This window comes from Lupinus angustifolius, chromosome LG03, assembly GCF_001865875.1.
Source record: "Lupinus angustifolius cultivar Tanjil chromosome LG03, LupAngTanjil_v1.0, whole genome shotgun sequence".
Lineage (NCBI taxonomy): Eukaryota > Viridiplantae > Streptophyta > Magnoliopsida > Fabales > Fabaceae > Lupinus > Lupinus angustifolius.
In genome coordinates this window covers 509,026-525,398 of record NC_032011.1, presented here as the reverse complement: position 1 = coordinate 525,398, position 16,373 = coordinate 509,026, and the positions used below count along the sequence as shown (strand labels likewise).

At 32.8% G+C, this 16,373-nt stretch overlaps 1 protein-coding gene across 6 annotated transcripts; it reads right to left on the bottom strand.

Annotated features, from left to right (window-relative positions):
- LOC109342741 (E3 SUMO-protein ligase SIZ1-like) lies at window positions 981–10,982 on the bottom strand. 6 transcript variants are annotated; one of them, XM_019580711.1, is made up of 19 exons: window positions 10,786–10,980; window positions 10,463–10,573; window positions 9,456–9,536; window positions 9,134–9,176; window positions 8,554–8,626; window positions 8,156–8,318; window positions 7,832–7,962; window positions 7,202–7,270; window positions 6,416–6,503; window positions 6,243–6,318; window positions 5,949–6,022; window positions 5,661–5,768; window positions 4,657–4,818; window positions 4,473–4,577; window positions 4,304–4,384; window positions 2,991–4,218; window positions 1,655–1,749; window positions 1,481–1,542; window positions 981–1,330 (listed from the first exon to the last, which is right to left on the bottom strand). In XM_019580711.1, exons 2-18 carry the CDS (start codon window positions 10,484–10,486, stop codon window positions 1,492–1,494), a joined length of 2,652 nt encoding a protein of 883 aa, XP_019436256.1. In that variant the 5' UTR covers window positions 10,487–10,573; window positions 10,786–10,980; the 3' UTR covers window positions 981–1,330; window positions 1,481–1,491. The 6 variants fall into 6 exon arrangements, with proteins under 6 accessions (XP_019436256.1, XP_019436260.1, XP_019436257.1 ...); XM_019580715.1 differs by having other exon boundaries at window positions 981–1,542; window positions 8,156–8,262; window positions 8,293–8,318; XM_019580712.1 differs by having other exon boundaries at window positions 981–1,542; window positions 2,997–4,218; window positions 10,786–10,982.

Genomic DNA, 16,373 nt, shown 5'->3' with positions numbered 1-16,373 from the left:
TTTTGATTAAGTAGGACCTAGGAAACACCAATGTTGATATGATAATGGGTATGATATTATCAAAATACGTGAATACAGATAAAATGCATAAAAAAATTGAAAACTATATGTCAGAAGAATCTTATATATCTATAAGATATTGGTACAACAACCATTTTTGAAGTATCTGTGTTGCATGAAAAGAAAGAAGAGAAGAATTCTAAGATTATTTTTGTAATAGAAAACATGCAAGGTCTATTTATACTATTTCCATACATTAGTTTATGAAGATAGTTTCAACAAAGTGAATTCTCAAATGACAGTTCCTTCAACACACTAAAAAGGAAGTCTAATGAAGATGATCAGTATTAAAATCTCATCTCTTTTAACAGGAAGTTCAATATTGAGAACAAAATAGATGAATCTCTTAGAAAGCTAATGAATGACCAAGACAGATTTGAACAGCTATAACCAAAATCAGACTCAATATGAGATTTTCAGTGGGAACCCAGTAGAATGTAGCACCTATTTTCAAGAGCTAAATGAATTAGCTTTTGGAGGAATGTAACCAGAAGAATGTCAACAATACCTTTTTCACAGGTAGATTTTCATGGATTATGCAGCTTAAGATGTAGAGGGAACTGAAAAGAGAAGGCCTCCAATATTTTAAAGAACTACTTCATCTTAAAACTTTAAATGTCACATTTAAGGTTTTAAAAAAATGTAGTTAGATATGTGAGTGCTACCTGTTATGCAAGTTGGTCATGGTTGTGTGGGTTATCTTTGTGGGTAACAGGTTAGGGATACTTATACATGACTTCAAAGAAATCAAGTTCACGCCCTTCAAATAGAAACGAGTATAAATTTCATAGAAAATAATCATGGCACATCTATTTAGATGTTTAAAATCTTGAAAAGTAAGAAAACTTTATAACATCTAAATAAATAAGGAAAAAAGATCAGAATCTATTTAAGTCTGGCTGAGCAAAAGTGCAAAGTGCTCAAGAGAAATGCCAAGATGTTCAGCTAGAAATAAATACATAGACATGAGAAATGATGATTCTGACTAGGATTCACAAACCAAGAGATGTGCCTAAATATATTACAAACATATATTAGAAAATTAGTTCTCTACCGGGGCATGATTAAGTGTCTGATAACTTAACATTTACAGGTTACATGCTCTCAGCAGAGACAAAATTGCAAATATATTCTTGACAGGAACTCCCCAACCACATCAAAAAGTCTGTACTAATAGATTTGAAGGACCGTCTGGACAAATAGCAGCACTATACCAACACCAGCAGATCTTCAATGAAAACTGGAGGGACTAATATATCTTCCTCCTCACCTGTCATCATATTTGTCAGGACAACTTGAATATCAAGCATAATGAATTCAGAATCTTTATAGCCAACATCTTTACCAATAGGGAAATAATACCCTACAGGTGCAAGTATTTTGGCAGGACAAATTTCATAACTCTATTCCACAGAGATGCCTCAGATTACATCAACTTCCATTTCCTGAGGACCAAATATGCTTCTCAACTTTCTTCAGTTTCTAATACATAATAATGTGGCGTTAAAAAACGCATCTAAAGTAATTAGACACACAAGGCCTATGACCTCTACTCCGAATCTGAATCAATAGAAAGATACAAGCGGGGCCTTACTGAACGTTTTTGGCGGGGAAATGAGAAAGGGCTATCGGATCTTTGTCTGCTTGCTTTGTCAGCTCTAACATCATTCATACCAAGAAGCAAAGAAGCTGCGTAAGAAGGAATAATTGGTAAAGAAAGTTGAGGAGAAAAAATGCCATAATGCATGAAGGATTGTCAAAATACTCATGACACGTTGTAAAATGTAACACACAAAACACAATAAAAAAGGAAACAGAATGTGGAAACACAACCACATACACATTTTGGGTGTACAGGGAAATGCTAACCTCCTCACGTTTGTGGTAAGAGGTCAGCTTCTCCACATTATAAAGATGCACAAATAAACATTAACTTCTCATGCAGAAGCAACTAATAGCCATTAATGTCATTTTTATGAAGAAAAAAAAGATCTCTAGAAGGTTTGATATAATCCTCCTTCCTTGTCCCTCCTCTCCCTAAAAAATTCTTTCAAGTAAACAAGTGAACTGCTTAACCCTAGGAAGCAATAAAAAACATGCCCTACAAAAAAAACTAGCCACAATGATTTAGTTGTCAAACTTACACAGAATATAGGAATGCCATTTGTATGAACAGTCATTTTCCAAAAAAAAAAACAATACCATGTCCTTTATGCTCATCCAGATTAATTTCTCCAACTAATTAGTTAATAGGATTTCCTCTATTTACAAGTTACAATACAACTCAACTATCAGTTAGCATATCTCTAATTTAGTTAAACGGTTATTTCCTTGTATGTAATTTGCTTTGAACTAATGAGATGAATTTGATGATGATATGATGCAGAAGACTAACAACTATGCAGATTATTTTGAGCAGTCTACAAGTGGGTAACAAGTAACAGCCAACGCAACAGCACCTATGTGAATTGTGAAGTTCCATAAAATAAATTGATGTGAAAGTTAGAAAGTCTTAGTGATCACCACATGTGCAAAAGAACTAAGTAGTAAGAACTCTTTCCTTCTCAAAAGGATAATAAAAACATGTTCATTTACAGACTAGTGAAACACAAAACAGATAGATAAAGCAAAAGATCTGTTTTCGAAAAGAAAACAATATATTATTCTAAGAATTTCGTAATTCTATGACCTAATTTGTTTGCATTTGTAGAATATGTAAACAGTTGCCAGACCACTTGTAAATGTGGAAAGGATATTAACCTCCAGATGTGTGTCTAAAACTTCTACAATCCTGATATATATTGAGGATAAGTTGAATAAAATGCTTTCCCCAGGTAACACATTCCAGTAGATTTTCATATGAAGGAAGATCTTACAACAGTAACTTCCTCCAAAAAATAAGTTAAATTCAGGTTCAGAAAGTAACATACCAGTATCGGTCGAAGTATTAGTCGGACCTTCTTTGGATGTAACTTGTGGTCTGGAATTCAACCCATTTGTAGTTGATGCATCACCATTGCTGCCACTGGCACTACCTCCAAGGCTAAGAGAAATCCAATCCTCAGTGCAGATACCATTTGACACATCTTCCTGATCTCCCAATTTATCCTGCATGGACGAGTCTGCTGGTCTTGTTGGAAGAAAAATCTGAAGCGAGGGATCTTCTCCAGCAAATGCCAATGGATTGTCAACCAAACCACCATTTAATTCAGCACCAGAACGCCCTGCAGATGAATCTGGTATGAGAGCACTAGATCCCAAAGCAGTATCTGGAGCCAATGTATAACCGTTGACTGATGAGGAGCAATTAATATCACCATGCTGCAAATGGACCAATGCATCTGACACATCCACATCAGAGCTGAATAACTGAAATCCTGAGCTTGCCTGAGTTCCAGAAGGTAGTGACCAGAGGGGGGATGACAACCCAAAATCATCTTCATTGGCATTATTAAAAAGTCTTGAGCACGGATTTCCACCAAGCTGCTGATCTTCTGCATATGCATCAATAACTTCATGCGAAGGCACAGAGTAAACATCTCCTGCAGCACCAGTTTGATTATTTCCGTACCCAAGTGCAGGAGAGGCCAATATATCATTGTCTTCATCTGAGTCACTCAGAACAATAACTTCTGCAGCACCCACCGGATCCGGAGTGTTATGTGCAGTATATCCATGAGCTGAATCCACATTATTGTTACATAGAGAATCCATCTCAATCCCATTGGCAGTTGAATAATCAATATGCCCAGCACCACCTTGATTTACGCTAGGATCATCACGATCCCAGCCACTTGCTGTGGAACTGCTACTCATTGGAATAACCACATGTTCATGATTTCCAAAATCCTCATTCAACCTATTACCGGAAGAGGTGTTCGTGCCCTCAGGTTTATTGACTTCCCAAACTCCATTGCTATTCTTCCTGATGCCAAGTCTTAAACCAGCAGGACTATCTGAAACCCCATCCTGTTTGAGCTTCGAAGTTTCCACACTCTTGACTTCTGCATCAGTAGAAACAGAGAGGGATCCATCAGGACAGTGCCATTGAGCAAGATTCCCCAACTCTCGGCGTCCACTTTCACCCTTAACCTTGACACGCCAAGAGCCATCAGGCTTGACCTCAACCTCCGTAACTTCTTCTCCACAATTTGTCATCTGTATCAACAAACCAATTACAGCTAATGGTTATTCAAATATCAGCTCTATAAAGAAGGAAACAAAGACCAGGGAGGGAATATACCATTTTTGTGATGCGGTTGAAATAAGGGTCAATAATGATATTCTCCAACGCATAATTCTTAAGACATATGGGGCATTGCCACTGCAGAAACAACAAATGTTTCATCAAACATAAATAAATGAGGGTGGGGGTGGGAAGACATATCATGCACTATTTATTAGAATCTTACCTTTCTGGATCGTTGATTCATTTCCACAAAAATTTCAAGATCGAAACAACCCATGTGAATGCATGGTTTGAATCTTCCAGCAATCTTCATTCTTGAACCACTCATCTATAAATTTCACAATTTTGAGAACTGATTTGTACAAGTCCATGAATTACTAAGATAATCCTATGCATGAAAGCCTTACTGGACAACGAAGGTTGATGCTGAAGGTATCTGAAACCACTTCCAAGTCACTGTCACTATCAGCATTATCACTTCCATTTCCACCCCCAACACAAGAAATGACACGTGCAAGAGCATCTTCAAAACGCTCACCTTCGGACTCCTTTGGAATCATGTTTAAGATCTAGATAACAGAGACTCAATTACTTAATGCATGGAATCAAAAGAGTGGAAGTAAAAATATTCACTAAACATATAGCTACTTCCAAAATTCAACATACATGTAATAGACATTTCAGCCAAATGTAGAATTAAATATCTCATCCTTCGTGGACTATACTTTTATTTCACCAAGGTATAAGATTGCACTTATAAAAACTGGTGTATTCAGCACTTCTGACAATGGTTTTTTCAATGTTGCAGCCATCTATAACAGAGACTGGGCAGGGCAGCCATGCTGGCTGAAGCATTCTTAGTTTACCTGTTTTTTTTTTTCATTTTTCTCCTTTTTGCTTCTACCTGTTCTTTATTTGCTTTTACTTGATCAGGTTAGTACACCCAACCCAGCCTAACTTTGTTATATACGTGGAAATGAGATGTATCCCAGAAAATCCAAAGCAATAAGCCAACAAAATAAAGCATGAAACTAAAAACATAAGCACTTGATAAAGTCAACATTTTATGGATACAATAACAAGACATGCATTTGATTACTCAATGTGCTAAATGCCAAGAAACAAGCACGTGAAATTCAAAACAACAATGTTCACCCTCAGTATTTGTCTTAACGAATCTTGTCTAATAAAAAATTGTCAAAGGACACACAAGCAATCTAATTTCAAGTTGTCCAATTTCATTTTTTTGGTCAGAAATCAACCAAGATGGACCAGCGTCGGAAACTTTGGACTAACAACATGATGTAGAGGGATTCTTAACATGAAACTTATATATTCCAAAAAAAAAATTAACAAACGGTCATCCATGACAATATAAATGGAAATTAAAAAAATATAGAATGCAATCTACCTGCAGCATGCTACGCCTTCTAACAATACGGACCCCTAAACAGAAAATGCGAGCATCACACCCTGTTAAGGAAATCTTATTAATTCCGTCTTTTGTAAATGGCGTGATCTGGCAAAAGAGAAATAAAATAAAATTGGATGAAATCAATATTGATAAATTTAATAAACACTGCAAAAAAGATTAGACTAAAACTAGCACCCATGTGTAAAAATATCTACATTAAAAATACAGGCACCAATTCAGCAGGAAAATATGAATGGTTATAAGCATAGATGACGGTGAACTCACAATTGGACCATCATCACGGCCATTAGCTCCAAGCAATTGTGAACCAGGTCTGTTAACTGCACGTACAGAAAAGCCTACACAGACAGTAAAGTCAATTACAACAACATCAAATACAACCACAAAATTCATGCATCCCATTAAGAAATCTAAGATTTTACTTTACAATCATGGGCTTCTAATCACATAAATAATAACAATATAATATGAAAACTCAAGCAAGACCTACAACATGAAACCATTATTCTCACAAGCAACCAAAATACTCCAGTGAGGTCATGGCTTGTATTATCATACCGTTGACCTGTAGGTCTGTATATTGTGGCCATTGTATCCTGAATGAAACTTTGTCGTTCAGAAGCATACACCAAGCCTACATATGTTGACATTTCACTAACATCAATACGCTACCTGGATAAAAGGTTATGCGTTAACATTTAAAACTACTAGCACTGAATCAGAAAACCAACCTGGACATCAAATTCTGGCCTTGATATCAATTCCTTGTCAGCTCTCGTAAGTTGAAATGTTTTCTCCACACTCTGAACTGGGTTGGTTCTGAACAACTCAAACAGAAAGCATATTAAAAACAAGGTTAACCTATCTCAGGAAGAATTAAAAAAACCTTGAGACAAGAAAAGAAGGAAAAAGGTTTAAGTTTTCAATAGTTTATTGTCTTAGAGAGTTCTCACCTCTGAGAAATATATTCAACACCTAAACAACTTTAATTCACAACATCTGCCCATGGGCTCTTTAGTGGTGTTCCATTACATATGGGAGGGGGGATTCACATGCTTTGTTGCATAGTTCTGTCACAGGTTTTAGTTGTTTCTTATTGTTTTGTTTGTGAGGATGCCTTATCTTGTTTATTTTTACTTTTCTCTTCTAATAATATTTCCTTTATTGTAATAAACTATTAACAAAATAAATAGGAATTAGCACTGACATTATGATTCCTTCATATGGCACAAAATAACTGATTGTGGAGCATCTATAGAAAGCAATCAAAACCTATGCACAATAAACGTGAACTTGCATCCAATATTGGAATTAAAATATACATCCCTCCCCCACCCTCACACCCAAAGGAAATGGATAGTAGTCAAGCCCGAATTGACCTCTCCATACTTTATAACTTTAGGCAACAAGAGTAAAAAAATCTCACTGAAGCATATAGTTTAATTAAACATCAAAGAGAAATGAACCCAATCACATAAATTATGTCTAACTTCACCTAACCCACACAATGAACTCACCCATCGGTTGGAATACTGGTTGTAGTCAACCTCACAGGAACCAACGGGTGTGCCACTGAAACCCAAAACCTTGCAACAGAAATGAGCAAAAAATGCAAATTTGAGTTGGAACAACGTAAATAATAATTAATAAAGAATGGCAGGATAAGAAATCTTATTCAACTAGAAGAGAATATAACAGAAAAAGAGGGAAAAGCCAATTAATACAACAAACTTAGCATACATTAGAGAATCGCTATCAGATCCTTCAAATGGGGAAAAAAGTTTGCTCACAAAGCACCATAATAATTAATAAGAATCTCTAACATAATTATATCACAAAAGAATATGCACATAAAAATTGATTAACTATGTGCTACAGAGAGCAATCATCATATGATTCATGTTTATCATTTGACAACTACTTAAGTTCAGTTCAAAGTGCCAATATAGGATATCATACCTAACCAAATGAATATTACAAGCAAATTATGCCAATCAACTAACGCAAGCCCTTGAAGATACACGCAGACGCAAAATGGCTCCCGAGGTAAACATCAAAATATATATTCAGCAATGAAATATTTAAAAATGAAAATTTTCAAATTCAATCCCACCCTATATAAGACAAAATAACAGAACATGACATACGGATCTGTACGACTGAGTCGGCAGGTTTCACAATAAAATTTCTCAGGAACTGGAGGAGTTCCTTCCATAGGTTTCTCTGGAATAATAACACAGTTGATGTGCTGCCACACATGGCATCTTGTATCTTCACACTGCAATTAGATGAGAAAAAATAAAAAGGCCATAATTATCAATGGTCATCCGAGATCTGAATAAAAAGTACATGTCGTCAAGGGAAAATGAAATATATAATTTGGCTGATAACCAACAAAATCATAAGTGCATATAAAAATGCTTAGAATTTTACATATCGTGAATACAGAAGATACATATCGAATATTATACCTTGACCAATGGCTCTGTTTCCAATGAACATCCACAAAGACAGCGAATCTTTGTATCTGATTGAAAGGAATCATCAATTTCAGCTTTCACATTCACATTACTGCTATCTGAGGCACCTTGTCCCTTTGATGCTAGATCAATGGCTCCGGACCCCTGCAATCTTCTGGATTAAAAGAAAATAAAAAACATCAATAAAACAAAATCAATAAAACCAAATGGATTAAGACATGTGTGTACAAGTATAATCAACCTAAAGCAAACTGAAAAACAAAATACTAAATCATGTGTAAACTGTCAAGTGATGATCGAAATATTTTTGGCCATTAAGTTACATTTTTCTGATGATAGCAAAGGTAGATGAAGAAAATGTCATCAGGAATGTTCTGACTAAAACTTACCTATATGTGTCATCCACTAATTTTGCCACTTGTTCTTTTCCAACAGCATTCTTCCTAGCCCACATTTTGGAAACTGGGAAAAAAGCAACAAGGTCCTTAGTTTACAAGAGAAAGGAAAGGGGAATGAGAAACCCAAATTCACATAATGAAACACATATTTACTAAATATTTCAAATGTCATATGGTTCAATAAACTATGCCCACAAAGGAGTTCATGGGCCATAGTTTAAATTAACAAAGTGGATATCAAAAGGAAATTCCAGGCACAAACACAAACCAAGGTGTAAAGAATCACCTCAAATTAATCTAATTAAGGAAGAATTACTATTTCACGCAAATGGAAAAATTAACTGTCTTTTCCTAGAAATTCCATATAGCATGAAGTAACAAAAAGGTAATGCACATACGACAACAGGCAATTGCCATTATACAACTACACATTCAATAATTTAGTAAAAATAACTACTAAGTAGATTTAGTGTAAGATTTCAAATACATAAGCGTTCTCACAACCCAAACAGAAACAAACAAAAACCAATGATTGATTCATGTATGTGTATCATGGAGAGTATATTCTTACCCTGTTCATCAGCGAGAATAGATACTATCCTGTCAACAAGATCCTACAAAAAAATGAAGCACTGGCATTATTACATCATTCTAAAACCCAAGAAGATAGCGTGCACCAAAAACAATAATGCAAGGGCTAAAACCAAAGTTACAGCAATCATGGAAGTTCCTGCAAAAGATTGGCAACATTGTCTTCTCTGTTTTAAGCTCATATTCTTGATCAGTAACATACAAGTACAAAATCTAAAACATAAAAGACAATGACACATCAGGTTTCACTTTTCAAAGAAAATGCCTAACATTGACAATAAAAAATATTACTCTTATCTCACCTGCTTCTTTCCCTGCTTTGAAAGTCCTAACTGAGTGAGCACATCTTTGAGCTCTTTTATACGAAAATATGTCAACTTTTCCTACAAGAAATGTCACTGAATGAGTACAGTAGAACATCATAATTGTTAATAGCTCAGCATAAATCGAAAATAAAACAAAAGAAGAGGGGAATAACAAGAAAACTGATATACCGTGCTGTCACAATCTTCGAAGTGATGCAAAAGAAAGTCAAGTGTCGTAATACATAAACTATTCATATCCATTTCAGACTATATAGTGGTATCATAGAAAATGAAATAAGAAAGTATCTGAGCATCATGCTGTCGATAAAGTAACAAGTATCAACGCCAACATAACTACCATAAACAATGTCCATCAGTGGTACAAAAGGACTGAAATTTTCTGCGATAACAGATGATCAAACAAAACTAAACAAAGTCCAATCATTTGACAAGGCACATACTATGCATGCCAAAGAAAATGCTTTCGCCTATCCATATAAATCAAAATTTTAGACACTGAACTCCTTTGCCAATTACCAGGAAAATCATGAGTGCATTAAGCATTAATAATAACCTGAGAAGCACAGATAATGATAAGGAGCACAGTTATGACACGATACGGATACATAGATATGGAAAATTTCATTAAATAATTGAAATATAAATTGATATTTAAAAAGTTTCAAAATAACCAATAAGTAAAGTATCGGGTACCAGCAACGCAACCATTTTGAACTATTGGTGGGGCATTATCTAAGAGACTAAACCAAACCACTTTACCAAAAAAGAAAAAGGCAACAAATATTACATTGCATTAGGCACCACTCAAACAAAACCTAATCAAAAAACCATCTTTCCAGCTTCACGTGGAAAACTAAGCTACCCTAGATGGCAATGACATCCTTAATTAATAAAACTCTCACTACTACAAACTCTTCGAAAATGGTGATGAAAAAAATTGTTCAAAATGAAAATTAAAAAGAAAAACTGAAGTGTATATATACCTTGCAACTGGATACCAAATCCATTTTGCACAGAATCTTCACCAATAACAAACGACAATTCACAATCAACGCTACTGAACCAAATGCATGCTGCCACAACCAGTAACCGATCTACTCAAAAAACAAAATCAATCAGTTCAATCTAAAAACTAAAAACAAACACTTCAAGTATAAATGATGAATTCATAACTGAGAATTACAATTTGAACGACAGAGAATAAAATTAACCTCAAATTATAAGATAGAAAACATAGAATGAAATCGAAATGGTGAAGCAATGAGAAAAAAAAAGGGAAAAAAATATTAGGGTTTTGAAAGCTTACGCCGACTCAGCACTCTTCGTCTCTGTGTGATCACTGCTATGCGTTTTTTCTTTTTGACTCAACGGAATCCGGACCTATCGCCGTTTATCAAATCCGGTTTATTTTCAGGAACACGTCCGGGTTAGGCTTCCCTGTACTCGTGTCTAGGTTCAATGGACATGCATTGTTCGGATTCTTTATTTTATTTTCTTGCATTTTTGTTTTATTTCAAGTGAGGTTTAATGGTTACTAAAATGGCATAAATCATTATGATGTGCTTCAAAATCAAATTTTTTGAGTTAAATATGAAGTTTGTTTAACGTCAATTTAGTAATGTTGATAAGCATTTCATGATTTTGGTCATGTAATAGAATAATAATCAGATATTCTCTTGATTTGCAGATGATTTACGTGTTTTAGTAAGTAATTTGATATGGTGTATCAGAAATGTATATATAAGGTATGGTTCAGAATTAGATAATCATTTCATTTTCTAATTTTGAAGGTAGACATACAATGCAATCTATTTTCTCTTAGAAAAAATTCATCTCTCTTCGTCTACCTCGTGAACTGTAAATAATTTGATATGATGTATCACAGATATACATGTAAGATATGATTCAGAATTAGATAACCATTTCATTTCCTAACTCTGAAAATAGATATATGATGCAACCTATTTCCTCTCAAAAAATTTACATCTCACTTCCACTTCATCTACCTCATGAACTAGTTGGATTGCATCTTAGTATCAAAAGATTCATTATAATTTTTAGTTGGTGGAGTAATTAATGAACAAAATATTGCAGAATCAACACTCTAGCCTACGGTCAAATGAATGAACCGCCCGGAGCTTGCATGAGAGTTGGGTTAACTGCCCTAACTATGGCATAATATTTATGGGATGTCAATGAATAAGACGTACTCCTATTTATCGACAATATCTTCCATTTTGTTCAAGCAGGATCCGAAGTACTGCTTTATTGGGTAGAATGCCTTCTGTTGTGCGTTATCAACACATCCTTAGTACCGAAATGGGTTCTTTACAAGAAAGAATTACTTATAGTAAAGAAAGGTCCATAACTTCTCTTCAAGCCGACAATATCTTCCGTTTCGTTCAAGCAGGATCCGAAGTATCTGCTTTATTGGGTAGAATGCCTTCTGCTGTGGGTTATCAACCCACCCTTAGTACCGAAATGGGTTCTTTACAAGAAAGAATTACTTCTACCAAAGAAGGGTCCATAACTTCTATTCAAGCAGTTTATATACCTGCGGACGATTTGACCGATCCTGCTCCTGCCACTACATTTACGCATCTAGATGTCACTACAATACTATCAAGAGGATTAGCTGCCAAAGGTATCTATCCAGCAATAGATCCTTTAAATTCAACGTCAACTATGCTCCAACCTAGGATCGTTGGCGAAGAACATTATGAAACTGCACAAAGAGTTAAACAAACCTTACAATGTTACAAATAACATCTTATGTGTTTTATGATTTGTTTAGTCTATATTATCTTGTTTATAAATTTGATTGTTGCTCTAAATGTTCAATTATTGTTCATAGAATCCAGAGACAAGAAGAGTTTGGACATGTATGAAGACATTCAATTTGATTGTTGGTTCTTTATTCTTGGTTCACTAATGTGTTATTGATTTTGCACTTTAATAAAAAAAAACTACTTATATGCTCAAAACCTTTATTCTTTGTTAACTTTGTGGTTGGTTCATGGTTCATGAATAAAAAAACATAAGATAGGTCCACATGTTAATATTGTATTAGTTGATACCTTTTAGCTTCCCCTTTAAGGTGCATGACCATGCAATGGATACCTTACATTCGAGTAAGGATCATCACAGAGGTAAATATTATATTATAACACATAAAAAATAATATGTAATAACATTTTTAACATTTTGTTTACCATAAAATTATATTTTTGTCATTAAAAATATATGTAAAAACAACCACTTGTCTCTCCATTAATGAAGAGGATCTTGTTCCTCACCTTTCACATGAATTGAATTAAATACTATGATTTTAACATTGGATCAGTTGGAGATCAGTAAAAAATCGTATCTAATTATATCATGTTCAATTATTTATCAATCTATCTATTTAATAGAATTTTTTAAGATTTAATAATATACAAATAATTAAATTATATATTTAAAAAATAAGTATGAAACTTGCCTTGTTAAAACGTTTTCCAAAATTTCATATAAATGTAGACATTGTTAATATATATTACATTATACTATTACATTATATTTTATATCTATTTATACTATATAAAGCCAAAACATGGTTTAACATCCACCATTGTGTAATTTTCACTTCCTATTTTGCCCTTTACATTATTTAATTTTTACAAAAAACTCATATATTCCTAATTAATCACTCCAAACACATTAACTAACCACATCTCTCACCTTAACTTATACATTATCATAAACACAGAAAAATTATAATATAAAGTACACTGAATACAACAAATATATTCTAATTATAAAAAATGAAATATATAAAAACTGAATATATAATACCACGCAATATTGACCGATAGACATGAAGTAGGTATAAAAATAGATGAATGATTTATATAATTTTACAAAAACTTCCATAGTATGTATTTAAGTTCAGTTATATGTAACTTAATATTTTGGTACTACCAAATGTTTCATTCATTGATGAACTAATATCTTTCGGGGTGCATGAGTGTATCTCCCAACTATTTATATATAAAGTCAAAACATAGAGTAATCATTATTATGGTGTAAATCATATAATTATAAGTAATCACTACCAAAACATTAATTGCAAGTTGAAACTATCACTTTCGCATTAACTTGGACATTCGAATAAAGATAATAATAAAATATAATTTAAAGTATATCTAATAAAAAATTATATTATAAAATAAATCAAATACAAAAAAACATTCTAATTATACAATATAAAATATTTAAAAATTTAAATTTTAGTTGCATAACGACATACTAGTATATATAAAGCCAAAATATGATGTAATTATCATCATAGTGTAATTTCTATTTTTTATTTTGCCCATTACATTTTTTAATTTCTATAGAAAAATGATATGATCATGGATAACTACCACTAAAATATTAATTGCAAGTTAAAACTACTCCTAATTGGACATTATAATAAAAACAAAAAAATATAATTTAAAGTGTATCTAATAAAAGTTATAATATAAAATATGTCAAAAATTAAAAAAAAAACATTCTAATTATACAAAATGAAATATATAAAACTTATATATTTAGTTACATAAAATAAAAATGTGAATCAACATGTATGAAATGCATATCGAAAAACTAGTTTTTATAAATGAAAGTAAAATATACTAAAGTATATACACATGGGGTAAATATTTAAAAAAAATGTTTTTATTAGAAAAATACTACACAGGTGGCCCATTAGTTTTTAGGTATTTAAAAAAGTATCATAAAATAACAATGTTATAAAATAATAGAAGATTTTCTTTTATTTTGCAAGGGGAGGGGCCGAGCCGATGGTTGCTTTGGGGTGCATTTATCTCTAACTACCATCACATAACATTTATTACTATCATTGACACCACCTTAACAATCATCATTATCCCACCACCTTTATTGTATCAACCACCACGACCTCGACCACCACTACTACATTGCCAAATAACATTATCATAGTCGTTACTGCCATTACCACCACGGTTGTAACTCATATTGTCTCTATCATGGATACTACTAGCACAATTTGTAACCCATATCGTTGTCGTTGTCAACACCACCTATGTAGTCACTATAATCATAAGCACAGCCGCTACTCCCACCATTGTCACTAATTGTCATCATTACCTCGGTTATCCCCTATGCAAGGGTGGAATCGGTCATGAGACAACTACAATAATGAAGGAAATTATTATAATATATAAAAGTATTTTACAATATATTAAACTATCTTATAGATAATATCTAGGAAATATTTGGATATCGAGAGAATTTCCTTATTATATTTTTGATTAATTTAAAAGTGTCCAAAAATATCTTTTAGGATTGAGATAGTTTTATCTTATCTTTTATAATTTGTTTTCTTAACTAATTAGAAGTCTAATATTACTATAAACACTTGTTAACAAAATCATGACATCATTATTCATAATATTATCAATACAATATATTTTTTGAGAATTCTTTTATCTCTTTCTATATCTCAATCTTATAATTTCAAAATGGTATCAGAATAATGATATTCACCTCGAAGAAAACTTATACTTGTGATTATTTGCCGATTGGTTTTATGGTTGATACCAATAAGTAAGAACTCATCTTATTTAAATAGCCTTCACCTCTATGCATATGCATATATCTTCACAATTCACCATAGGGATAATAATCAATACTTTTCTCTCAAATTTAAACATAGGGACTAGATCTGAATTGTAAGGCACTAATATTTGAGGACAGACAAAGTGTGATTTATGTCATAAGTGCGACGTAAAAGTAAAGAAAAAACAACATATATAAATATTTAAAATGAGATTACATTTTTACATTTAAAATATAAAGGAAAAAAATCACTTATCTTTCTGTTACTTGATCTAGACAGAATGGGTGGATTATGATTAATTAGACAAATTTGATAAGGTAGTTTTTGTGGTCAAGTTGAAGTGTCTTCCACATTACAATGCAACATGAGAACAATTAATCATAGGACTTTGGATACAAGAAAATGATTCAACCCACATAGCTAAAGAAAACAAAAATTAAAAACACAACACAGAGTAGAAAACTTGTAACATAATAAAAAGAGGAGAGATCCACTTATTTTAAGATACTCTTCATCTTGGTTATCAATTCTAGAGAAATTCAATGGTTTCAATTAGTGAGTAATCTAAATCATTAGATGTCGATAAAATTGATTACTAAGATGAGAAGAAAGTGGATCTCACTCTAATAACAATACATAAGATATGAGAAGTTGGTGAAGAAGAAGCTATCTAAGCAGCTTTTGCTATGAAGCCCAATTGATTATTTGACAGATTATCCAGATCTTCAATATTAATCTCACCTTTGATCTCAAAAAAATCACTTATTTCTTGATTTAGTTGCATACCCTCTCTAGCAAGTGATATTTGCATCCTCATATCATGTCTTCTTCTTTCATGATCTTCCATCCTATATATATAACACCAACAACAACAATATATACATAAATATTATAGATCATAGAGAGAATAATAAAGAGATAATTAAAGAGTGTAATAAAAAGTTGAAGAGGGTTAGTGTTACTCATGAGAAAGAGTAAGAGGGTGAGTTATCCCTGAAAGACAGAGAGGGACACCATTAATGGCACGTATGTTTAACATAGACTGCATTATTTTGGTTTCTTTGTCAATAGGTAAATGATTCTTTTGTTTTTTAATCATATATATAGTTAGAGTATAAAATCTATACATCGACCATGTAAAGATTTATACATATGCACTTCATTATTTATAATTTAATTGAATTACTTTTTTTGAAAAGTCATCAACAATTAAATATTAATGGTGGATTATACAATGATAGTATGTAAAAACTCATACATTGATAGTA